The following is a 25,595-nucleotide window of genomic DNA, read 5'->3' on the forward strand; positions in this document are numbered from 1 at the left end:
CCCCAGTTAAGCCCTCTTTTCCCCAGCTAGCCCTCCCCTCTGTGCCATCTACGTGCTCGGATCTGTGACCTTTGGACATGTGATAGTCACCCCACCCTCACAGCACTTGTGCACAACTTTAAATTATACATTATTTATTCATATTAAGGTCCATCTCCCCCTCTAGATTGTAAGCTGGTTATAGACAGGGAATGTGTCTGCTGATTGTGTTCTACTATGCTCTCCAAAGCGCTTAGTACAGTATAGTATACTATACTTTATGTCATATAGAGTACTATATATTACTTTAATATACTAAATGCTTGGGAGAGCACAATGCCCCTGATGAAGATACAGAACACACAGCCAAAGGGAGAGGCAGGGCTGCAGATGCAGTCAACCTACACATCAAGCAAAAACTCCTCACTCTTGGCTTCAAGGCTGTCCATCACCTTGTCCCCTCCTACCTCACCTCCCTTCTCTCCTTCTACAGCCCAGCCCACACCCTCCACTCCTCTGCCACTAACCTCCTCACTGTACCTCGATCTCGCCTGTCCCGCCATCGACCCCCGGCCCATGTCCTTCCCCTGACCTGGAATGCCCTGCCTCCACACATCCACCAAGCTAGCTCTCTTCCTCCCTTCAAAGCCCTACTGAGAGCTCACCTCCTCCAGGAGGCCTTCACAGACTGAGCCCCCTTTTTCCTCTCCTTCTCCCCATCTCCCCCAACCTCCTTCCCTTCCCCACAGCACCTGTATATATGTTTGTACAGATTTATCACTCTATTTATTTTACTTGTACATATTTACTATTCTATTTATTTTACTTGTACATATTCACTATTCTATTTATTTTGTTAATGATCTGCTTCTAGCTTTATTTCTATTTATTCTGATGACTTGACACCTGTCCACGTTTTGTTTTGTTGTCTGTCTCCCTCTTCAAGACTGTGAGCCAGTTGTTGGGTAGGGACCGTCTCTGTATGTTGCCAACTTGTACTTTCCCATCTCTGTATGTTGCCAACTTGTACTTTCCAAGTGCTTAGTACAGTGCTCTGCACACAGTAAGTGCTCAATAAATATGATTGAATGAATGAATGAATGAAAAGATGCAGGCAACCAAAGAGATGGCAGAGACTGAGTTTGGGGCCTACCACATGCTGTGTGGCTGGGGACCTTGACATGCATACATCCAGGTAAACATATCTCTCAGCGACCGTGTTTATTTTGAAAATCAAACTGCATCTCTTAGACCATAAGCTTGTTGTGGGCAGGGAATGTGTCTACAAACTCTAGGGTATTGTACTCTCCCAAGCTCTTTGAACAGTGCTCTGCATACAGTAAGCACTCACTAAATACTGCTGATCAATTGATTACACCCAAATATCACATTTGCATAATTTACACACACTTTCTGAATAGAGGTAAATCCTAGCTAGATTCCCGGGAAAAAGAACTTCCCTTGAATCAGTTACTAATGTCATTAGTCAGTTATTCAGGGGCTAATGACCTGTTTTATGAGTTATACAAGCCCTTTCTTTCCCTCCCTTTGACTTCAACCCTGCTCAGAAGGGAAATTACAAGATAAGAAACTCAATGAGCCCATTTTGCCCAGCCCCGATACAAAGTTTGACAGAAGAGTATCTCATTGTATACATATTACCCTTTAGAGCTCTGCTGTTGGTTCAGTGTGGCTGTGGGAATCAGGACAACTGGGTTCTAGACACAGTTTCATCTATAAGCAGCTAGTGTGGATGAAGACCACTCATTTATTTTGTAAATTGTCCCCTCCCTGCTCTTGCACTCCCTGCCCCGGGGTACACACGCACCTGGAAGGGGTGAGAGAGAACAAGTGGAGCTGCACAAACCACTAGCACTATAATCAGCGGCTGTTCAGGGCTCAGTCATGAAGTCTCAGGACCTGGAGATGCTGGGAGATTAATTCCATCACCATCCTTGGTGTTGGAGGGTGGAACTTTGGAGGGTGAACTTGAACCACTTGGCAGCTGTGGCTAGAAAAAGCTGACATGTAATAATAATAATAATAATAATAATAATAGTACTTGTTAAATGCTTACTATGTGCAAAGCACTGAGGTAGGTACAAGTTAATGAGGGTGGACACAGTTCCTGTCCCAAATGGGGCTCACACTCTTAATTCCCATTTTACAGATGAGGAACCTGAGGCCCAGAGAAGTTAAGTGACTTGCCCATGGTCACCCAGCAGATTATGTTGCCGATTTGTACTTCCTAAGCACTTAGTACAGTGCTCTGCACACAATAAGCTCTCAATAAATATGATTGAATGAATGAATGAATGTCTGGACCTGGGATTAGAACCCAGGTCCTTCTGAATTTGGGTCGGGCACTATACTGAGCACTATGTTGTATTCAATAAGCCAGGCCTGTGTTGTATTCTATAAGCCACACTGCTTCTTGACATATGACCAGCAGTCTCCACCACATTTTCCATACGAAGCAATTAGCTTCGGAGCTAATAAGGCTCGGAGATACATCTATGGATTTTAGTTTCACAACTGTTCCTATCCTCAACTGCAGTGGAAGCTTAAAACCAATATAACTCTTCATTAATAATAATAATAATAATAATAGTATTTGTTAAGCGAGTACTATGTGCAAAGCACTGTTCTAAGCACTGGGTGGATACAAGGTGATCAGGTTGTCCCACGTGGGGCTCACAATCTTAATCCCCATTTTACAGATGAGGTAACTGAGGCACAGAGAAGTTAAGTGACTTGCCCAAAGTCCCACAGCTGACAATCAGTGGAGCTGGGATTTGAACCCATGACCTCTGACTCCAAAGCCCGGGCTCTTTCCATGGAGGCACACTGCTTCTCAACTAACTCCTCGCTGCTTCTCATTAACTAGTCAATGGCATTTACTGAGCACTTACTGTGTGCAGAACATTGTACTCTGCACTTGGGAAAGCAGAGCTGATAGACACGTTCCCTGACCACAACTGACAGTCTAGAGAATTTACTGGATGTTGAATGAGTCCAATTGCCCCATCAAGCGGAGTCTAATAAATAATTTCCAAATCCTAATCTTGCCTTCTTATTCAGGCAGCTATTCTGTTCCATTGGAAGGAGAGCCCTAGGTTTCCATTAAAGAGGTTGGGGAAAAAATAACAACTAAATCATGCAAAGTTACAACAAATGGTTTGGATGATGCAATGAACCTCGACTTTGAGCCCCAAATGTGTAGGGAGTGTTGTGATGTACTAGTCCAAGTGGAACATTTGTTTCAGGTCTGTGCAAGGAGGGGGCTTCTCCACTGTAGCCAAGCAAAACCTGCTCCATAGCTCAGCTGCCCTAAAGGACTATAGTGATGCCCTTCTGGATGAGGATGCACACATCTAACTTTGTTCCAGTCTTCAATAGGCCACTCCAAGTGCTGCCATACCCTCGAGGGCATGTCTTGTCTTATGCCATTGAGTCATTTCCGACCCACATCGACACCACGGATGCATCTCTCCCAGAATGACCCACTCTCCATCTGCAATCCCTCTGGTAGTGGATCCATAGTTTTCTTGGCAAAAATGTGGCAGTAGTTTACCATTCATTCAATGGTATTTATTCATTCATTCATTCAATCATATCTATTGAGCACTTACTGTGTGCAGAGCACTGTACTAAGTGCTTAGGAAGTACAAGTTGGCAACATATAGAGACGGTCCCTACCCAACAACGGGCTCACAGTCTAGAAGGGGGAGAGAGACAACAAAACAAAACATGTGGTCAGGTGTCATCAGAATAAATAGAAGTAAAGCTAGATGTACATCACTGACAAAATAAATAGAATAGTAAATAAGTGCAAGTAAAAGAGAGTAATAAATCTGTACAAACATATATACAGGTGCCATGGGGAGGGGAAGGAGGTAGGGCAGGGGGGATGGGGAGGGGGAGAGGAAAAAGGGGGCTCAGTCTGGGAAGGTCTCCTGGAGGAGGTGAGCTCTCAATAGGACTTTGAAAGGAGGAAGAGCGCTTACTGTGTGCAGAGCACTGTTCTAAGCACTTGGGAAGTACAAGTTGGCAACATACAGAGACAGTCCCTACCCAACAATGGGCTCACTGTCACCATTGCCTCCTTCCGCCCAGTAAACTCGAGTCTCTGCACCTTGGCTCTCTCCTACACTGCTGCTGCCCAGCATGGGTGAGTTTTGATTTGTAGCAGACTGCCTTCCACTCGCTAGCCACTGGCCAAGCTAGCAATGGAATGGGTTTGCCCCTGCTTGACTCTCCCTCCCAGCATCAAGACTGGTAGAGTACTGGAAACTCTCCAGGTGCAGCCCTGAGAGGGGGCAAGGACATGAAGGTGCAATAAAAATCCATCAAAGTGTCCCGCCAGCCTGCTCTGCCCTTATCAGTATGGAAAGTCCCCATGTGACCTTGGACACACAGGAAAAACCCCTGCGCGACCTTACCTCATCTGAAAAATGGGGATTAAAACTGAGAGCCTCATGGGGCACTTGGACTGGGTCCAGCATGATTATCTTATATTTACCTCAGTGCTTAGTATAGTGCCTGACCCAAATTCAATCATTCACTCATTTATTGAGTACTTAATGTGTGCAGAGCACTGTACTAAGAGCTTGGAATAGTACAATACAACAGTAAACAAACATATTCCCTGCCTACAATGAGCTTACACAAAGTAAGTGCTTAACAAATACCATTAAAAAAAGATGGGTAATTGTAGTAGTAGCAGCATTACTAATAGAAGCAGCACTCTCCCTGTAGCACTTAAGAGCAGATTTTTAAACTTTCTTGCTTCCCTCTACTTGTAATTTATTTTAGTGCCTGTCTCCGCTGCCAGACTGTAAGCTTCTTGAAAGCAGGTACCATGACTATCAACTTTTTTGCACTGTACTAAACATTTAGCATAGTGTTCTTCACAGAATAGATGTCAATAAATTATTATTGGTGAGGTGCACTGACATTGGGATATACTGTGTACTAGGGATATACAGAAAAATACATTAGTTGGTAAATTATAAAGAGCAAAGACACAGAGATAAAAAATATTATTTTGGTCAATCACTGATTTTACAAAATAATAATAATAATAATAATTGGCATTTGTTAAGCACTTACTATGTGCAAAGCACTGTTCTAAGCGCTGGGGAAGATACAGGGTGATCAGGTTGTCCCACGTGGGGCTCACAATCTTAATCCCCATTTTACAGATGAGGTAACTGAGACCCAGAGAAGTTAAGTGACTTGCCCAAGATCACACAGCAGACATGTGGCGGAGTCAGGATTCAAACCCATGACCTCTGACTCCAAAGCCCGTGTTCTTTCCACTGAGCCACGCTGCTTCTCTGTCCTGGCTTCTCCTAGTTCAGTATTACAGGACTGATTTGTCAGTGTCCTGAGGCATTCACATCTATAGACAAATAGTGTTTTCTTCACATAATGATTTACCCAAAAGCAAACTACTGGGAAAATAGAAGCAATGAGTATCCAAATAAATGTGATGCTCCATAATTGATACGAATAAAAGCATGGCCTCTAGCATCAAAACCTGGATCTATGAAAAATGAGCCAAGGGAATGTTTACATTTAGTTATTTTGTTGAAGTTCTAAACGACTACATTTAGAGAGGCTGTGTCAAATAGATATTGCTTCCAGGCTGTTTAAGTGAAATGCAATGACTAAGGTGAGATATTTCTTTAATAAACCTTTGTTTCTGCCTCTAACTTCTCAGACCATTTTCACTGTAGAATGGAGAAAACTGGGGGACAGGTACCCATTTAATTTATAGGTGTTCAGTTCAGATTTGATTAGCTAGCATTCAAAGTCACAAGTATAAAATGGGCTAGAAGTTTAATGGTCAAAGGGGGGAGGGGTGTGTGTGTGTGTGTGTGTGTGTGTGTGTCTGTCTGTCTGTCTGTCTGTCTGCCTGTCTGTGCATAAGTTGTTTATTAGTAGCCTCCAAGAGGCCTTTCCAAACTAAGTCCCGCTTTCCCTCAACTCCCCCTCCCTTCCGCTTCACCATGCTTCACTCCCTTTGCTCTTCCCGCCTCTCAGCACTTATGTAGATATGTATACTTTTATAATTCTATTTATTTATATTGATGTCTATTTACTTGTATTGATACACACACCCCAGACTGTGAGCCTGTTGTTGGCAGGGATTGTCTCTCTTTGTTGCTGAATTGTAATAATAATAATAGCAATAACAATAATAATAATGGTATTTGTTAAGCACTACGTGCCAAGCATGTACTTTCCAAGCGCTTAGTATAGTGCTCTGCACACAGTAAATGTTCAATAAATATGATTGAGAAGCAGCGTGGCTCAGTGGAAAGAGCATGGGCTTTGGAGTCAGAGGTCATGTGTTCAAATCCCACTCCGCCACTTGTCAGCTGTGTGACTTTGGGAAAATCACTTAACTTCTCTGTGCCTCAGTTACCTCATCTGTAAAATGGGGATTAAGACTGTGAGCCCCTTGATCACCTTGTAACCTCCCCAGTGTTTTGAACAGTGCTTTGCACATAGTAAATGCTTAATAAATGCCATCATCATCATTATTATTATTATGATTGAATAAATGAGTGAATAGCCTCAGCAGTAGTGACTGAGCTCCTACTAGGTACAACACACTGCTCCAGATGCTGAAGGAGATCTGAAGGAAAATAAGACATCGCTATTCTCCACACTGTGTTTACAAGCCACCGAGTCAGTCAAACATACACAGAGAGCCAAACAATCAGACAAAAGCACTCACATATAAATGAGAGAAATGCGTGCTTGTCAAACTATTCATAAGGTGCTGAGACAGCTAGATAGCATGACCAGGAAATTCATTCACACAGAGGGGGAAAATCTTTGGCTGATCAATTCCCGTATGTATCCTATCTCTGTCCATTTGAATGGCATTCCAGATGTGAAGTTACCATTTGTTCCATGTATCTAGGAAGGCTTCTGGATAACGATACCCTATTTGCAGTCGTTTTGCTGACATACTGGCCAAGGGCTAGCAGTGTACTCCAAAATATAACTATTCAATGCACCAAAGTTAAACCCTGAATGCTACTGCTGCGTTATTTAAAGTAAACCTTGGGTAACTCAAGGTTATTTATAAAATAGACACAGAAAGGATTTGGCCCTGACTTGACCCAATGAAACAAAGCTGGATTTATCAGTTTGGAATTATCCAAGGGACCAGTCTAGTTCCAAGCTGAAGAAACATCTCAGCAGTTTTAGTCTAGAATCCTTTAGAAGTTTGAGAAGTCGGCCAGTTTGTGAAGTTTTGGAATTTTGCTCATCATGAGTTGATATCCTTGAAACTTCGCTCTTGCCTTCATAAATAATAGGTTTGGCCGGACACCAAATTATGCTGCTGAGCCTTCATTTTAGTAATAGTTCTCCAAACCCTGCCAAATCCCTCTTGCCTTCAGTGTTTCATGGGTTGTATCCAGAGAGATAAAGATCTTTTGGCTTGAACATTAGAGTTTGACATTCTTTCAGCCATTCTAATTCAATCAATATTTTGAAATTTAAAACTTATCAATGCAAAGGTTTCCCTTCTTGTATTTTATATCTCAGTATCAAAGATCTCTTGGCCCTTTTTTAAATAAAAAAAAAAACTCTGGCATAAGACCTTGCAAACCATTTCAATTTGTTGTTTATAATATTAGTCCAATAATTATGGTGTGGCCTGATAGAAATAACAACTGGCAGAGCCAGATGTCTGCTGGGTGACCTTGGTCAAGTCACAAACTCCCTGTGCCCTGCTAATTTATCTATAAAATGGGGATTAAGACAGTGAACCCCATGTGGGACAGGGACTGTGTCCAACAGGACTACCTGGATCTACCCCAGCATGGCTCAGTGGAAAGAGCCCAGGCTTGGGAGTCAGAGGTCATGGGTTCTAATACTGGCTCTGCCACTTGGCAGCTGTGTGACTTTGGGCAAGTCACTTAACTTCTCTGTGCCTAAGTTACCTCATCTGCAAAATGGAGATTAAGACTGTGCGCTCCACGTGGGACAACCTGATCACCTTGTATCCTCCCCCCAGCACGTTGAACAGTGCCTTGCACATAGTAAGCTCTTAACAAATACTGTTATTGTTATTATTACCCCAGCACTTAGAAAAGTGCTTAACACATAGTAAGGGCTCAACACACACTATTATTGTCATTATTATTAGAATTCCATTATAGAGTCTACTTAAAGAAAACATCTCCATTGCTAGGCCAAAGACACAGGTCCCTATGTGAGTTAAAGTTCCCACTTTAAAGAAAGTGGCACCCCAAGTTAGCCAACTCTTTGCCATGCTGCAGAAGCAGCATGACGTAGTGAATAGAGCACGGGCCTGGGTGCCAGAAGGCCGTGGGTTCTAATCCCAGCTCCACCACTTGTCTGCTGTGTGGCCTTGGGCAAGTCACTTAACTTTTCCACACCTCAGTTACTTCATCTGTAAAATGGAGATTAACACTGTGAGCCCCATGTGGGACAAGGACTGTGTCCCACCTGATTATCTTGTATCTACCCCAGGGCTTAGTACAGAGCTCGACACATAGTAAGAGCTTGACAAATACCATTATTGCTATTATTCAGATGTAAGCCTCTTTGACCCCACGTGTTGAAATATATCCTGTGAGAGCTAGAGAACGTTATGAAATCTAGATGTCAACCTGCTCAAAAAACAGTCACTTTGTAATCGGAGAAGCCGTGTGGCCTAATAGAAGGAGCACGGGACTGCAAGTCAGAGGATCTGGATTCTACGTCTGACTCCCCCATTTAAATGCTCTGTGACTTCGCAAAAGTCACTTCTCTTCTCTGTGACTCTGTTTCCTCATCTGGAAAATGGGGATTGAGTACTTTTTCTCTTTCCTACTTAGACTGTGAGACCCACATGTGACCGGGACTGTGTCTAACCTGATTAAACTGTATCTATCTCAGCCCATAGCACAACGTTTGGTACATAGTAAGCACTTATCCAATACCATTATATTCAATCCCAATGTGGCTAGAGACCAGAGAAATCCCAATCTTGAGTGAACTCATTAGTACCTCCACCAGCCAGAGGGGAGGACCAGATGGAGAGGAAACCCAAAGCCGTCCATTTTGCCGCTTGTCAAGAGTTCAGCCAAAAAGGATGGGGGGCAGGGGGGAGAAACGCAACACCTATGGCCATAGTGATGGATGAGGACTATCTGTGGGTGTTATTTACCTAGTCCCATTATCAGAGTCTGTTGAGAGTTGACTATATATCAGTTCTGACACCCTGACCAGGACGGTTGTGAGATAATATTTTAAAATCATAGTGCAGGAACACATTAATCCAAGTGCTCTGACTCCAGACAGGAGACCCGTCTATACTTTTTAACCCCTCAGATCATCTCCAGGAGGATTTTGTTCTTCTATCCATCATCCTTACAAGTCAGATCTTCCTCATGATCACCTTCCCTGTGGCTTGCTGGAAATGGGACTTAAATTACAGCAGGAGAGTGGAGTTAGACGGAAGACATTTTCTGTCTAAGCTTAAAGGTGATGCAGGATGTATTGAAGCTAAGAGTTACAAGTGTTCCTCAGGTAAAACACCAGTTTAAGGTATGAAAGGGTCACCGGCAGGCAGAAGAATGAAAACACAAAATCTCAAAGGAATTAGACAACACAAATTCAGAGGTGAATGACTAGGCCACAGGAAATTGCATGACTTATGGAAAGAACAGGGGCCTGGGGGTTGGAGGTCCTGGGTTCTAAACCTGGCTCCACCACTTGCCTGCTTTAGGACATCGGGCAAGTCACTTAACTTCTCTGTGTCTCCACCTTAAAGTGGAGATTCATTGCCTGTTCTCCCTGCTACTTAAGACTCTGAGGCCCACTTGGGGAAGGACCTATACCTGATCTGATTAACTTATATTTACCCTAGCGCTTAGACACATAGTAAGAGTTGAACAAATTCCATTATCTGATTTTTACTATTATTATTTATAAAATGATCCAGACTTGACTGGCTTTTGCCTATTTCGCCATTCAACTTGTTCTGATGTTCATGCCCCAAAATATACTTGGGTGAAATGAAGGCACAAGTAGAAACCCCATATCATTGACTTCAAAGCTATCAGTTTACATATCCACTCTTCAATCAATCAGTCCATTTACCGAACACATACTGTGTTCAGAGTATCGTATTAAGTGCTTGGGAGAGCACAATATAACAGAGTTGGTAGGCACATTCCCTGCCCGCAGGGAGATTACAGCCTAAAGGGGGAGACAGATGTTAATATATATAAATAAATTAAAGATATGTACATATATGCCATAAATGCTGTGGAGCTGAGGGAGGGGCGAATAAAGGGTACAAATCCAAGTGCAAGATGACACAGAAGGTAGTAGGAAAAGAGGAAATGAAGACTTGTCATGGAAGGCTTCTCAAAGGAGATAGGTTTTAAATAAGTCTTTAAAAATGGGGGAGAGTGATTGTTTGTTAGATATGGAGAGGGAGGGATTTCCAGGCCAGAGGCAGGACGTGGACAAGAGGTCAGTATCAAGAGAGACAGGATCAAGGGTTGGCATCAAAAGAGTGAAGTCTGTGGGTTGGGTTATATTACCAAATCAGGGAGATAAGGTAGATGAGGGTAAAGTGACTGAATGTTTTAAGGACAATGGTAAGTAGTTTTTGTTTGATGCGGAGGTGGATGGACAACCACTGGAGGTTCTTGAGGAGTGGGGAAACATGGACTGAACTCCCCAGCTCACATGCTTTGTTCTTCTTCAATTCACAATTTTACTGTGCTTCACTTTTGACTCTCCCACCTCTGAACACTCGATCGCCCTGAGCCTTCTGCCAGAAACTGCCTCTCCCTTTGTGCCCTAGTGGAAAGGGCTTGGGCCTAGGAGTCAAAGGACCTGAGTTCTAAGCCTGGCTCCATCACTCGCCTGCTGTGTGACTTTGGGCAAGTCCCTTAACTTCTTGCCTCGGTTCTCTTATCTGTAAACTGGGGACTCAATACCTGTTCTCCCTCCTACTTAGACTTTGAGCACCAGATGGGAGAGGGACTGCATTCAACCTGATTATCTTGTATCTATCCCCAGTAGCTAGTACAGTACTTGACATATAGTACATACTTAAATACTAAAATAGTAATAAAGTACAGTAGGTCACAGCTCTCCCCATTTTCAATGCTCTCTGAAAATCCATCCTCCTGCATGAAGCTTTCCCTGATTAATCATAATAATTATAATGATGGTATTTGTTAAGTGCTTACTATGTGCCAAGCACTATTCTAAGCACTGGGGTAGACACAAGGTGGGGACTCAATACCTGTTCTCCCTCCTACTTAGACTTTGAGCACCAGATGGGAGAGGGACTGCATTCAACCTGATTATCTTGTATCTATCCCCAGTAGCTAGTACAGTACTTGACATATAGTACATACTTAAATACTAAAATAATAATAAAGCACAGTAGGTCATAGCTCTCCCCATTTTCAATGCTTTCCGAAAATCCCTCCTCCTGCATGAAGCTTTCCCTGATTAATCATAATAATTATAATGATGGTATTGGTTAAGTGCTTACTATGTGCCAAACACTATTCTAAGCACTGGGGTAGACACAAGGTAATCAGGTTGTCCCACGTGAGGCTCACAGTCTTCATCCCCATTTTACAGATGAGGCAACTGAGGCACAGAAGTTAAGTGACTTGCCCAAAATCATACAGCTAACAAGTGGCAGAGCTGGGATTTGAACCAACTACCTCTAACTCCCAAGCCCGTGCTCTTTTCACTAAGTCATGATTACTTATCTACACTCCAAGTAGCATCAACCTGAGTCATCCTTCATGAATATTTATGAATTTGATTATGTTTTCAGATATTCCATTCTAACATAATCATGAACAATTAGAACAGAGTCAGTCTCCTAGCATAAAATGAGGCTAGTTTCGTAGCATCAAAGCTACTTTCATCCTAACACAGCTTTGCTAGATGGGACATTAGAGAAAAATAAATAATGGCAAAAAACCCAAGCAGCTGCTGCATGGAGAGCTGGAAGTGGGAAACCCAGTGCAAGAAGGACGGAGGAAGTAGTTTAAATTACAGAATTTATTTTAATTTCTGTCTCCTCCACTAGATTGTAAGCCCCCTGAGGGAAGGGATCATGTCTACTAACTCTATTATTTTGTACTCCCCCAAGTGCTTTGCATAGTGTTCTGCACAAAGTGAGCACTCAGCAATTAGAGAAGGAGCATGGTCTAGGGTATAAAACATAAGCCTGGAAGCCAGAGGACCTCAGTTCTAATCCTAGCTCTGACACTTGCCCACTGTGTGATCTTGGAAAAGTCACTTGACTTCTCAGTTTAATCAACTGCAAAATGGGGATTCAATAGCTGTTCACCCTCCTACTTAGACTGTGAGCCCCAGCAGAGACAGACAGAGACTGTGTTCAACCTGATTAACTCCAGCACTTAGAACAGTACTTGACTCATAGTAAACACTTAATAATTGTAATCATTGTGGTATTTGTTTAAGTGTCTTACTATGTGCGAGGCACCATACTAAACACTGGGGTGGATACAAGCAAATCAGGTTGGACACAGACCTTGTCCCAAGAAGGGCTCATGAGGTAACTGAGTCACACAGAAATGAAGTGACTGGACCAAGGTCACACCGCAGACAAGTGACAATGTTGGGATTAGAACCCACGACCTTATACTTCCTAGGACCTTGCTCTATCCACTACTTTCTGCTGCTTCTCCTAATAAAATGTTGGCATTTTACTAATAATAATTAACAGCAATTGTGGCACTTGTTAAAAACATAAAGAAATACCATTCATTGGTAAATAAAGCTTCCGACCATGCTGCATCCCAACTGAAAACTGAGAGTTAGTTTCTGAGGATTGATCTGCATGGCACCCTGCCATCAAAAAGGGATTGACTCTCTGAGTTACAGTCTTTTGTGGAAAGAGACAAGGAGGCAAAAGAGAACCCAGAACTGGGCTCCATAAACATCAAACGAAACACCCCAACAGGGACAACCTTTTTGTGCAACCATTATGACCATTATGCTTAGAACAGTGCTCGGCACATAGTAAGCACTTAACAAATATTATTATTATTATTATTATTATTATTATTATTATTATCATCTCACTGGCCCTTTCAGCCAGACACATACTCACAGGCATCTTCTGCCTGTGGCTCTCTGAGGCACATCTTCTCCCTGCCCGTGCGCCTTCCACCAAACCTCTGTCTTCTCTTTGCCCCAACACTCACAGCGAAAACAATAATTCCACCTGCCCCATTACACTTCAAACACCTGACACTGGATAAGAAAGCAAAGGGGATGGGGTGAGGTGAAGGAGGAGGGGAGAAGGAAATATTTTAACAAGAATACAGCTTGTGACACAATAGCTGTCTAGTGTGGGAGGTGGGCAAAACCTGGTTTTGCTCAGGTCAACATCAGCATCGACAGAAGCTATGAGGCAAAATAATATCCCACGCAACCAGACTGCAGAGCTCTAGTCTCAAAGGTGGGCTAATCACAGCTTTTCTGGGCAAGACTTCATTAGTCCAGATTCACTAAAGCATGATGGATATATGTCAGCTTTAGTCTTCCTGGGTCACTAAAACCCCAGAGCGAGCAATTACATCAAGTGTTCTTTCCATTTATTTTCATTTCCCATTCTGCAAATATTTTTGTTGTCTGTTGATTTAAGCAATACCTTCGATGATGCTGTAAGATGATAGTTTTCAAGTGAGAGAATCTCCCTGTAATCAATCAATCGTATTTACTGAGCGCTTACTGCGTGCAGAGCACTGTACTAAGCGCTTGGGAAGTACAAGTTGGCAACATATAGAGACAGTCCCTACCCACTGTAACATATATATCAGCTGAAAATTATTGTTAAACAAGTGGGGGGTGAATTTCAAAATTTAATATTTTCACAGTCCTCCTTTTTTAATGGTATTTGTTCATTCATTCATTCAATCATATTTATTGAGCGCTTACTGTGTGCAGAGCACTCTACTAAGCCCCTTGAGAAGTACAAGTCAGCAACATATAGAGCATATGTAGAGAAAGCAATATATTTGTTAAGTATTTACTAAGTGCCAAGCACTGTACTAACCACTAGGGATGAGGTACAAGGTATGAGTATATATGCATTCTATTTAGACTATTCAAGTTTTAAATGTGATTGTCTCCCCTGATAGAGTGAAGCTCCTAATGGGCAGAGAACATACCCCTTCATTATTCTGTACTTCCCAAGTGCCTAATACCAGGTTGGATCTTTATTATTATTATTATATATCATCATTGTCTTCCCTCCCAAACCTTGTCCTCTCCCTGACTTCCCCATCTCTGTTGACGGCACTACCATCCTTCCCGTCTCACAAGCCCGCAACCTTGGTGTCATCCTCGACTCCGCTCTCTCATTCACCCCTCACATCCAAGCCGTCACCAAAACCTGCTGGTCTCAGCTCCGCAACATTGCCAAGATCCGCCCTTTCCTCTCCATCCAAACTGCTACCCTGCTCATTCAAGCTCTCATCCTATCCCATCTGGACTACTGCACCAGCCTTCTCTCTGATCTCCCATCCTCGTGTCTCTCTCCACTTCAATCCATACTTCATGCTGCTGCCCGGATTATCTTTGTCCAGAAACGCTCTGGGCATATTACTCCCCTCTTCAAAAATCTCCAGTGGCTACCAATCAATCTGCGCATCAGGCAGAAACTCCTCACCCTGGGCTTCAAGGCTGTCCATCACCTCGCCCCCTCCTACCTCACCTCCCTTCTCTCCTTCAACTGCCCAACCCGCACCCTCCGCTCCTCCGCCGCTAATCTCCTCACTGTACCTCGTTCTCACCTGTCCCACCATCGACCCCCGGCCAATGTCATCCCCCGGGCCTGGAATGCCCTCCCTCTGCCCATCCGCCAAGCTAGCTCTCTTCCTCCCTTCAAGGCCCTGCTGAGAGCTCACCTCCTCCGGGAGGCCTTCCCAGACTGAGCCCCTTCCTTCCTCTCCCGCTCGTCCCCCTCTCCACCCCCCCATCTTACCTCCTTCCCTTCCCCACAGCACCTGTATATATGTATATATGTTTGTACATATTTATTACTCTATTTATTTTATTTGTACATATCTATCCTATTTATTTTATTTTGTTAGTATGTTTGGTTTTGTTCTCTGTCTCCCCCTTTTAGACTGTGAGCCCACTGTTGGGTAGGGACTGTCTCCATATGTTGCCAATTTGTACTTCCCAAGCGCTTAGTACAGTGATCTGCACATAGTAAGCGCTCAATAAATACGATTGATGATGATGATGATGATTATTATGTAATAATAACAATAATAATAATAATAATAATAACTAGGCTATGGGCTCATTATGGGAAGGGAATACATCTGCTAATTCTCTTGCACTCTCCCAAGCACTTAGAATAGTGCTCTGCACATAGTAAGCACTCAATAAATATCAATTGATTAATAATGGCATTTGTTAAGCTTAATAGGTGCCAAGCATAGTACTAAGCACTGGTGTAGATACAGATAATCAGATCCCAGATAGGGCTCACAGTCTAATTAAGAGGGAGAACATGCAATAAATCCCCATTTTACAGAGGAGATAACTGAGGCACAGAGAACTTACTTGCCCAAGGTCATATAGCAGGCTTGTGACAGAGTCAGGATTAGAGAAGCAGCATAGCTCATTGGAAATAGCATGGGCTTTGGAGTCAGAGGTCATGAGTTCGAATCCCACCTCCGCCACTTGTCAGCTGTGTGATTTGGAGCAAGTCACTTAACTTCTCTGTGCCTCAGTTCCCTCATCTGTAAAATGGAGATTAAGACTGTGAGCCCCCTGTGGGACAACCTGATTGCCTTGTAATCTCTCCAGCACTTAGAACAGTGCTTTGCACATAGTAAGCGCTTAATAAATGCTATTATTATTATTATTTATTTATTATTAGAACTCAGGTCCTCTGCCTCCTGCTTCCATGCTCTTTCCACTAAACCACACTGCTTCTTAGTAAAAACCACCCCTCCTAGTAGTGAGCCTCCACAAAACCGCAGTTATGAATCATTAATATCTCAGCATAATGGTTCAAACTACTGGCAATTCTAAATAGATACTATACTTCCTTTTTGAGGCACTTGGAAAAGAAGGGCCACTTAGTGCTGTATCGCTTTGATTTGAGGACAAAATCCTCAATATAATACACATCCGATAATGAATTCGCTCCTGAGACTGCATCATGGTCATGTAAAAATATCAGCCAACCCAAGCATCCAAATCCAAAATGAAATCCTAACCCTTTATTCACTGACCTGACCAAGTAATTAGGGATTGTGTGAATTCATAAATCTAGGAGAATAGGAAGTAATTTAACCACCTATTTTGGGAGGCAAGAAATGATGAAATAATGACAGTCCAGAAGGAGCTGTGCAGTTTCTAACATCACCGCTCTGCATTTGCCAGGATTGAGTAGCACGATAATCCTTTTTCGTCTTTTATTTTTGTTCTTTCCAAAGTTGAGCAGTCCTAAATCTGTGTTTATATCTCAATGAAATTGTAAATTTTTACTGAGATTGAAGTTGAACATCCAGAGGGAGGGAAGTAGTCACAACGTCCCCCCGACCGTGTCTCCCTAAAGCATTCTAGAGAAGTGAGAATCCTCTCTAGAATTAATAATTCTAGCATTTGTTACATGCTTATGATGTGCCAAGTGCCGTACTTTGCACTGGCATAGATACAAGATAATCAGACTCAGCCCCTGTCCTACAAGGGACTCCCAGTTTTAGTAAGAGGAAGAATACATATTGAATCCCCATTTTACAGATGAGGCAACTGAGGCCCAGAGACGTGAAGTGGCTTGCCCAAGGTCATTCAGCAGATGGTTGGTAGAGCCCAAATTAGAACCCAAATCCTCTGACTCCCAAGCCTGTGCTCTTTCCACTGGGCCCCGCCACTTCTGTATTTCTAAAGACTACTAGTGTTTGGAAGTTCCCGATATCTTCGGTTAAGGTATTCCATGTCAAAAAGCAGGCAAGTGGCGGAGCTAGCACTAGAACCCAGGCCTTCTGACTCTCAAGCTGGTGCTCCTGCCCTTAAGTCAGGCTTAGTCAAGAGTATCTAAAGTGCAGTGTCTGCAGAAGCTATACAGAGACATTCTGTCCATTGGCCATAGACTACACCCCTAGCATACATTGCCTGCTCCTGGGTCACAGGAAAATGGGCGAGAGGATGGGTGCCTGCTCAAACCATCTTCATTCCTGGGAAACCCACTCCTTTTCTGCCCCCAAAGTCCTCCACTGTTGCCTATCCAGGGTCACTATGCTGGTGCTCCGTAAATACCGTGTATTACTGGATTGACTGATTCTAGGCAGTCCCAGTGTTGCCTTAGGAAGTCAGGAGCAGGCTTCAAAATAGGACATTACGCCTTATCTTCCAATGAATCTCCTTTCCATCCTCCCTGCCTCAAGCCTCTCCCTTCTTCTATCTGTCCTATACACAGCTACTCAGATTGTCATTTTAAGACACTGTTTGCAATGTCTCAATCTTCCAAAATTTCCAGTGACTACACAAGAAACAAAAAGGCATCGACGCTGGACAAAAAGACATTGACGGTACTCCAGCTCTCTCATTTTACCTATCCCCTCTTTCCTCCCATTACGCCAACTCACATTTTTGCTCCTTGTTCTTGATTCTCTCATTCCTACCCACAGCTTTCTTCCTAAAAATCAGCTTCCTCACAGCCCCGCATCAAATCAATAAAATATGATCCTCCCTTCCTTCCAGTCCCATCTACAAAGCCACTCCTCATTTGCAGATATCCTCTAACTTTCATATAATATATATAATTGCACACTTGGTATGTGTTTATCTCCCCCACTGAACTTCAAACTTGAAGACAGAAACCATGACCTTCATTTCTATTGCAGGTTCCCAAGCAGCTAGTATAGAGTTCTGCACACAAGAGGTAATAATAATAATAATAATTGTGGTATATGTTAAGTGCTTACTTTAAGCCAGGCACTGTACTAAACTCTGGGGTGAATATGATCAAATTGACATGGACACAGTACCTGTCCTGCATGGGGCTCACAGCCTCAATCCCCATTTTACAGATGAGTTAACTGAGGCACAGAGAAGTGAAATGTCTTGCCCAAGGTCACACAACAGACAGGTGACAGAGCTGGGATTAGAACCCACGACTTTCTGACTCCTGGGCCCATTTTCTACCCACTAAGCCAATAAATCCCATTGTTGATTAAAAGCAACCCTGAGGGAGTTGAAATCAATCAGTGGTATGCATAGAGTGCTTACTGTGGTCAGAGCACCGTACTCAGCAAGTGGGAAAGTATAATACAGAGTTGGTAGACATGATTCCACCACACAAGGAGAATTAGTGGAGTTCTACCCTATTTTCCTGTCTCAACTGAGGAGAAGACACAGTTTTCTGGATTTTGTTTCTTTATATAATAATTATCCTCTCAGGAGTGGGAATTTTCTCCCAGGAAGAATGGGTATTTATTAAAATGTATGCTTAAATGGGGTCAATTATTAGATTAGTTTTCATGATGGTAGTAGAAGTAAAACTAATAAACAATGAACTAACTGAAGCAGAGAGAAATTAGATGATCCACTGCAAATTAAAATATAGAACATTCTTAAGGGATTTTCATTTGGTATAGCTTCATTTAAGTGTTTCCTGTACAGAAACACTGGGGTTTAATTCATAAACTGCAGGGTGGTTTTTATGTGGCTGAATATTTATGTCCTAGTGTTCTGTGGATTTGAATGCTCACCAAACAGCCATGAAAAATGTATTTTAGCTCAAATGGCCAAAAAATATCCCTGGAATAAAACCAACGAAGTCGAGAACGGGGACTAAGTTTTCAAGAACCATTTTGAAAGTGTTTCTTCAAGAAATCAGCTAACCAACATCAGTCACCTGGCTATAGTTCACTATCTCTATTATAAAAACATGAAGATGTCGGATCAGTTTTGTCCATCCTTTCCAGGGTAATGAAATGTGAAGAGGCATTTTTTTCTCCACTAACGATTCATTTTTAACCAGCTTTAGTGTGTAAGCCAAAACTGCAGGAAACAAAAAAGGAACAACGCCAAAACAATGATAAAACCTACCCGAAAGAGGAAATGATCCTCCTAATGCCTAGATGAGGGAAAAAAATGGTGATGCTAACAGACATTATCATATAACTTAAGTCCAGTGGGACAAGAGGCAATGCAACATGTTAGATTTCTATATTTTTATGATATTTTTTAAGTGCTTACTCTGTGCCAGGCATCGTTTTGAGCTTCTAAGCTCTGGGGTAGGTACAAGAAAATTGGACTGGACACAGTCCCCGTCCCACAGAGGGCTCAAAGTCTTAATTCCCAATTTACAGATGAGGTAACAGACCCAGAGAAGTTAAGTGACTTGTCCAAGGTCATACAGAAGACAAGTGGTGGAGCCAGAATTAGAAACCAGGTCCTCTGATTTCCAGGGCTGTGCTCTTTCCATTAGGCCACAGTGCTTCTCAATTTCTATTGAAAAGGACATTGCTCTCTTCATGGGGGGAAGTTTGAGTTACAAGGACGAGGAGCCAGTGACCCATCATCACACTGAGCCGATAGCATATATGGCAGGGGAGAGAAATTACCCGAGAGGACGGCGGGAGGAAATAACGTGCACAAGCAACACTTACGATCAAGTCCATTGATGTATCTCATTGTGATCTCACAGTGTCCCCAGACTGCACTCACCACCGGGTAGAGTTTTTTCCCTTTTAGTCCCCTGAAGGCCACTCCAAGATACTGCCCGTCTACTATGAAACTGAGCGTCCCCTCGTCCATATCCAAGACGACCAGTAAGGAATCCGGGAGCACGAACGACTCGTCCGGCTCCAAGAAGACGGGATAGGTCACCCCGGGTTGGTTTTTACAGTTGTGATAGAGTTTGTTGCGCCCCAGATCCCAGCCCCAGGACTCGCTGTTGCTGCCGACCAGAGACGTGTACCCCACGGAGTGCAAGGGCGCCTCGGCCGTGGACACGCCCACCACGGCGTGGGTCCCCCGCTGCCGCGTGGGCCAGTGAATCTGCCACACGTGCAAGCCCCTGGTGTAGCCGACTTTGCCGCGGATACAATCTGTGCTCTGGGCCACGGGGTGCCTGTGAAAAGTCAGCCTGTCTTCTTCCTTGACAAAGATATTCAAGGACCGGTCTTCGTTGTTCCAGGCGTGCTTGTACTGGATTTCCAGCCGGGCCTGGGGCATGTCCAGCAGCATGTCGAGTCTCGCGGGCTTGCAGAAGTCGGGCCCCCTCAGTTCCCGCTTCACCGATCGGAAAGGGGGCTCGCGCACATCCACGGATTTAATGCTCCCTGAGATTTTCTGGCCCATTGCTTCGCCGAGGGAAGAAAGGAGAGGTTGACTCCTGCCCAACGTTACCTCATGAAAGCACTTTCCCACTGTGCCAGCAACTTGGCGAGCAGGAGAGATTTACTTCTCCTGTTCGGAGCCCTGTGGAGCCTCTGCTTTCTGAGGAAAACCACTCCTGAAAGAAAGGCAAGGGATTTTGGTTAGTCTTAAGATACCAGTTCCCCACCCTCCGTGGATTTTGAAATACATTCTGATCCGCCCTGGATTATTTTCAAAGATGAAGATAAACAGTTTCGGGGGGAGAGAGTTGAAAAAGCAGAGAAGTGAAACCCCTGACTTCCAGACACAAATCCAGAATATGGGATCTGGAGTTCCTGAGCTCACTGTGGACAGGGAATGTGTCTGTTTATTGTTCTATTGGACCCTCCCAAATCCTTAGTATAGTGCTCTGTACCCGATAAACGCTCGATAAATATGATTGAACGAATGAATGAATGAACGAACTGAGCCCTGAGGGGAGACAGAGTAGGCTTTGACTTGCTGTCCCACAGCAGAGGGCAGACATTCTGCGGGTCCTCCTGCCTAGCCAAAGCGAAAGAGCATGGGCTTGGGAGCCGGAGGTCATGGGTTCTAATCCCAGCTCTGCCACATGTCTGCTTTGTGACCTTGGGCAAGTCACTTAACTTCTCTGAGCCTCAGTTCCCTCATCTGTAAAATGGGGATTAAGACTGTGAGCCCCACATGGGACAACCTGATCACCTTGTATCCCCCCCAGCACATAGAACAGTGCTTTGCACATAGTAAGCACTTAACAAATGCCGTTATTATTACTATTATTACCACAAGGTGGGGGGCCCATGTGGGAGACAAAACTGAATCCTTCTGACCAGAAATGATCAGCAGTGGGAAGACCCTCCACTTCCAGTGTGGTTTTTATTTCTCAGAATTGCTGGGCTTCTTTGACTATCCTCCCTGTCTTTGCCGCCCTGCTCAGAGAGCAAAGCCAAAGTGGGCAGTGGGAACAGCTGGTTGACGTATTTGGGTTCCCCCGCTTTCTGCGGGCCTGGGACATCCCCACCAGCAAGCAGTCAGCATGGCTTAGTGGAAAGAGCAAGAGCTTGGGAGTCAGAGGTCATGACTTCTAATCCCGGCTCCCCCACTTAGCTGCGTGACTTTGGGCAAGTCACTTCACTTCTCTGTGCCTCAATTACCTTATCTGTAAAATGGGGATTAAGACTGTGAGCCCCATGTGGAACAACCTGATTACCTTGTATCTACCCCAGTGCTTAGAACAATGCTTGGTACATAGTAAGCACTTAAATACCATTATTATTATTATTATTATTAGGTTAGGGTCGGCATCAGCGTCATATTCAAACTGAAGGAGAGCTCCTTGTCTTGCAGCATAATCATTAATAATTAATTATGGTATTTGTTATGTGCTATGTGCCAGGCACTACTAAGCACTGGGGTGGATACAAGCAAATCAGGTTAGAAACAGTCCTTGTCTCACCATTGGGCTCACAGTCTCAATTCCCATTTCACAGATGAAATAACTGAGGTAAGGAGAATTGAATGACTTGCCCAAGGTCACACAGCAGAACAAGTGGCATACGGAATTAGAACCCATGATCTTCTGGCCCCAGGCCCATGTTCTATTCTATACACTACCCATGCTGCTTCTCTGCATCACCATTCTCTTCTGAGAGACGGTAAGGGGCTAGCAATCGATGGCATTTAATTTATTTATTCTGTAATGGTATTCACTACACTAAGTGTGACTTTGGGCAAGTCACAACTTCTCTGTGCCTCAGTTACCTCATCTGTAAAATGGGGATTAAGACTGTGAGCCCCATGTGGGACAACCTGATCACCTTGTAATCTCCCCAGCGCTTAGAACAGTGCTTTGCACATAGTAAGCACTTAATAAATGCCATTATTATTATTATTATTATTGTTACTAAGCACTGGGGTATATATAAGTTAATCAGGTTAGACACAGTCTGTCCCAAGTGTGGCTCAGTCTTAACCCCCATTTTACAGATGAGGGAACTGAGGCACAGAGAAGTCAGAACTTAGTACAGTGCCTGGTACATGGTAAGCCTCCACAGATATGATTTTTAAAAGAAGTGAAGTGACTTGCCCAAGGTCACAGAGCGGACAATCAATCAATCAATCAATCGTATTTATTGAGCGCTTACTGTGTGCAGAGCACTGTACTAAGCTCTTGGGAAGTACAAGTTGGCAACATATAGAGACAGTCCCTACCCAAAAGTTTGCTCACAGTCTAAAAGGGGGAGACAGAGAACAAAACCAAACATACTAACAAAATAAAATAAATAGAATAGATATGTACAAGTAAAATAAATAGAGTAATAAATATGTACAAACATATATACATATATACAGGTGCTGTGGGGAAGGGAAGGAGGTAAGATGGGGGCGATGGAGAGGGAGAAGAGGGGGAGAGGAAGGAAGGGACTCAGTCTGGGAAGGCCTCCCGGAGGAGGTGAGCTCTCAGTAGGGCCTTGAAGGGAGGAAAGAGCTAGCTTGGCGGATGGGCGGAGGGAGGGCATTCCAGGCCCGGGGGATGACGTGGGCCGGGGGTCAATGGCGGGACAGGCGAGAACGAGGTACAGTGAGGAGATTAGTGGCAGAGGAGCAGAGGGTGCCGGGTGGGCTGTAGAAGGAGAGAAGGGAGGTGAGGTAGGAGGGGGCGAGGTGATGGACAGCCTTGAAGCCCAGGGTGAGGAGTTTCTGCCTGATGCGCAGATTGATTGGTAGCCACTGGAGATTTTTGAGGAGGGGAGTAAAATGCCCAGAGCGTTTCTGGACAAAGACAATCCGGGCAGCAGCATGAAGTATGGATTGAAGTGGGGAGAGACACGAGGATGGGAGATCAGAGAGAAGGCTGATGCAGTAGTCCAGATGGGATAGGACAAGTGGCAGAGCTGGGATTAGAAGCCAGGTCCTTCTAATTCCCAGGCCCATGCTCTATCCATTAAGCCACACTATTTTCTTGAGTTCTTACTGTGTGCATAGCATTCTTCTAGGCTCTTGGGAGAGTACAATTTAACAGTGTTGGTAGCCATGTTCCCTGCCCACTTGGGAAAGTACAATACCACAGAGTTGGTAGACACATTCCCTGATCACTCGAGTGATCACTACACCTCTCTGCACAATAAAGCTCAATACTTTAACTTGGGTTTCTGAGGCCTGAAGAACAGATATGCAGGGGCAACAGCGGGTCCTTGGATCAATCAATCAATTATATTTATTGAGCTGTTTCTGTGTGCAGACCACTGTAAAAAGCGCTTGGGAGAGTATAACAGAGTTGGTAGACACTTCTCTGCCCACAAAGAACTTACAGTCTGGCAGGATCTCCTGTTTTCCCCTGCAACTCTGCTCTCCCCACTTCAGGACACTTTTCAAAGTCCCTACCAATTCCCAGGAGCTAGAGGACACGTCAAGTCCCACAGGAGGACAACAAGCCAAGAAACACAGCAACCCCTTCTCATTCCACGGAGTATCACCATGGGCACTAATGGTATCAAAAGGGACAAAGGTTTGCCAGGTGTTTCAATCAGTTTTGACATGGCAAGGCCTTCACCCCAATAGTGCATGTTGAGACTGACTGCAGTTGCGTACATAGGTCATGGAGACTGAAAAGCAACATTTAAACAGTACCTGGAGAACACCTTCAGAAGTCCTGGGATAGTGTTAATAGAGAATAGCTGTGAAATGGGCTTCCTCTCAAATCTAAACATCTGCTTCTCAAGGAATAAATTTGTCACGGACTAGACTGACTTGCGGGGGATGCAGGGAGGGAAAAAGACATAAGGGTCTTGTTTGATTATCAAAGCGTGAATGTTTATGGGAGGGCCCTAAAATAGATTAGACCTCTTGGAAGAGGTTCTTCCTGATAGCGATGATTGCCGGGGCTGTTGAAAAGGGCCATAATTTGGATGGCAAAATGGTCTAAGCTCTAGTGCTAAAATCCAGAGCAACAGAATTAATGGGGACCAGGATAGGGTGGGGCCCGGCAGGCTCTAAAAGAGATATTGAGATCAAGATGAACACTCCTGGAAATGCCAAGAAGGTAACGACCAGACGAGAGGCAGGACACCAATGGAGGAGACCCTCAGGATCCCCTAATCTACTATTAGTAGTACTCAATAGTACAAAGTACTCCATTTATTCGATCCATCAGTCGTATTTATTGAGTACTTCCTATGCACAGTCCCCTCTTAAAATGGCACCTGGAGAGTTTCTAGTACTTTACCAGTCTCAGCTATGGGAGGGAAAGTCAAGCAGAGGCCTACCCCTTCCATTCCTAGCTTCGGCAGTGGCTCGTGAGTGGAAGGCAATCTGCTACAAGTCAAAACTCACCTGTGCTGGGCAGCAGTGGCATGGGAGAGAATCGAAAGCAGAGACTCGTGTTTACTGCACGGAAGAAGGCAGTGGTAAACCACCTCTGCATTTTTACCCAGAAAAATCTACTGATACACTAGCAGAATGATTGCAGGAGGAAGTGGGACTTTCTGGGAGACATGTGTCCATGGAGTCGCTATGGGTTGGTGACAACTCAACAGCATAAGACAATACTATTTGCAGAGCACCATACTATGTGCTTGGGAGAGCACAGTACAACAGAATTAGCAGACAGAGTCCTTTCCCACAATGTGCTTACAGTCTAGAGGGGGAGACAGACACTAATATAAATGAGTAATTTATAATATGTAACAAAGACGTGCATGTAAGTACTGTGGGGTTGAGGGTGGGGCGAATATCAAATATCCAAACGTCCATTCACACTGTGGGGAGTGGAATACTAAAACCTACAGGAGAATCTGCCAGACTCACTCACGGGCACAAAGCATCCTGGAGCCTTGCAGAAGAGCTTTCCAAGTCTATATGTATGTATATATATATATATATATATATATATATATATATATATATATTATATATATATATATAAAATAAAAGTATATACATATACTTTTATTAAGGTACTTGTTAAGCATTTATCATCTGCCAAGCATTGTACTAAGTTCATGTGCATCTATGATCTCTGGACATTTGATATTCACCCCAACCCCACAGCACTTATGTACATATCTTTCAATTATATTTATTAAATTAAATATTTATCCATATTAATATCCATCTCCCCCTCTAGACTGTAAACTCATTATGGACAGGGAAAATGTCTGCTAATTCTGTTGTACTGCACTTTCCCAAGTGCTTAGTGTTCATTC

The 25,595-nt window shown here is 43.8% G+C and overlaps 1 protein-coding gene and 2 non-coding genes across 3 annotated transcripts in view; 1 reads left to right on the forward strand and 2 right to left on the reverse strand.

Annotated features, from left to right (window-relative positions):
• SPSB4 (splA/ryanodine receptor domain and SOCS box containing 4) overlaps nucleotides 1–25,595 on the reverse strand; it is a 235,948-nt gene that overhangs the window by 138,997 nt on the left and 71,356 nt on the right. The window contains exon 2 of the mRNA XM_038750627.1: nucleotides 19,662–20,509. Coding sequence (XP_038606555.1) covers nucleotides 19,662–20,355 — 694 coding nt within the window. The 5' untranslated portion in view covers nucleotides 20,356–20,509. The remainder of the gene's footprint in view (nucleotides 1–19,661; nucleotides 20,510–25,595) is intronic.
• On the reverse strand, nucleotides 4,161–4,298 carry LOC119933587. The gene has a single exon (XR_005452574.1). It is a non-coding gene; the product is annotated as a small nucleolar RNA SNORA7 (small nucleolar RNA).
• LOC119938208 lies at nucleotides 24,576–24,713 on the forward strand. The gene has a single exon (XR_005454371.1). It is a non-coding gene; the product is annotated as a small nucleolar RNA SNORA7 (small nucleolar RNA).

Source organism: Tachyglossus aculeatus, chromosome 1 (assembly GCF_015852505.1).
Source record: "Tachyglossus aculeatus isolate mTacAcu1 chromosome 1, mTacAcu1.pri, whole genome shotgun sequence".
NCBI classification, from domain to species: Eukaryota; Metazoa; Chordata; class Mammalia; order Monotremata; family Tachyglossidae; genus Tachyglossus; species Tachyglossus aculeatus.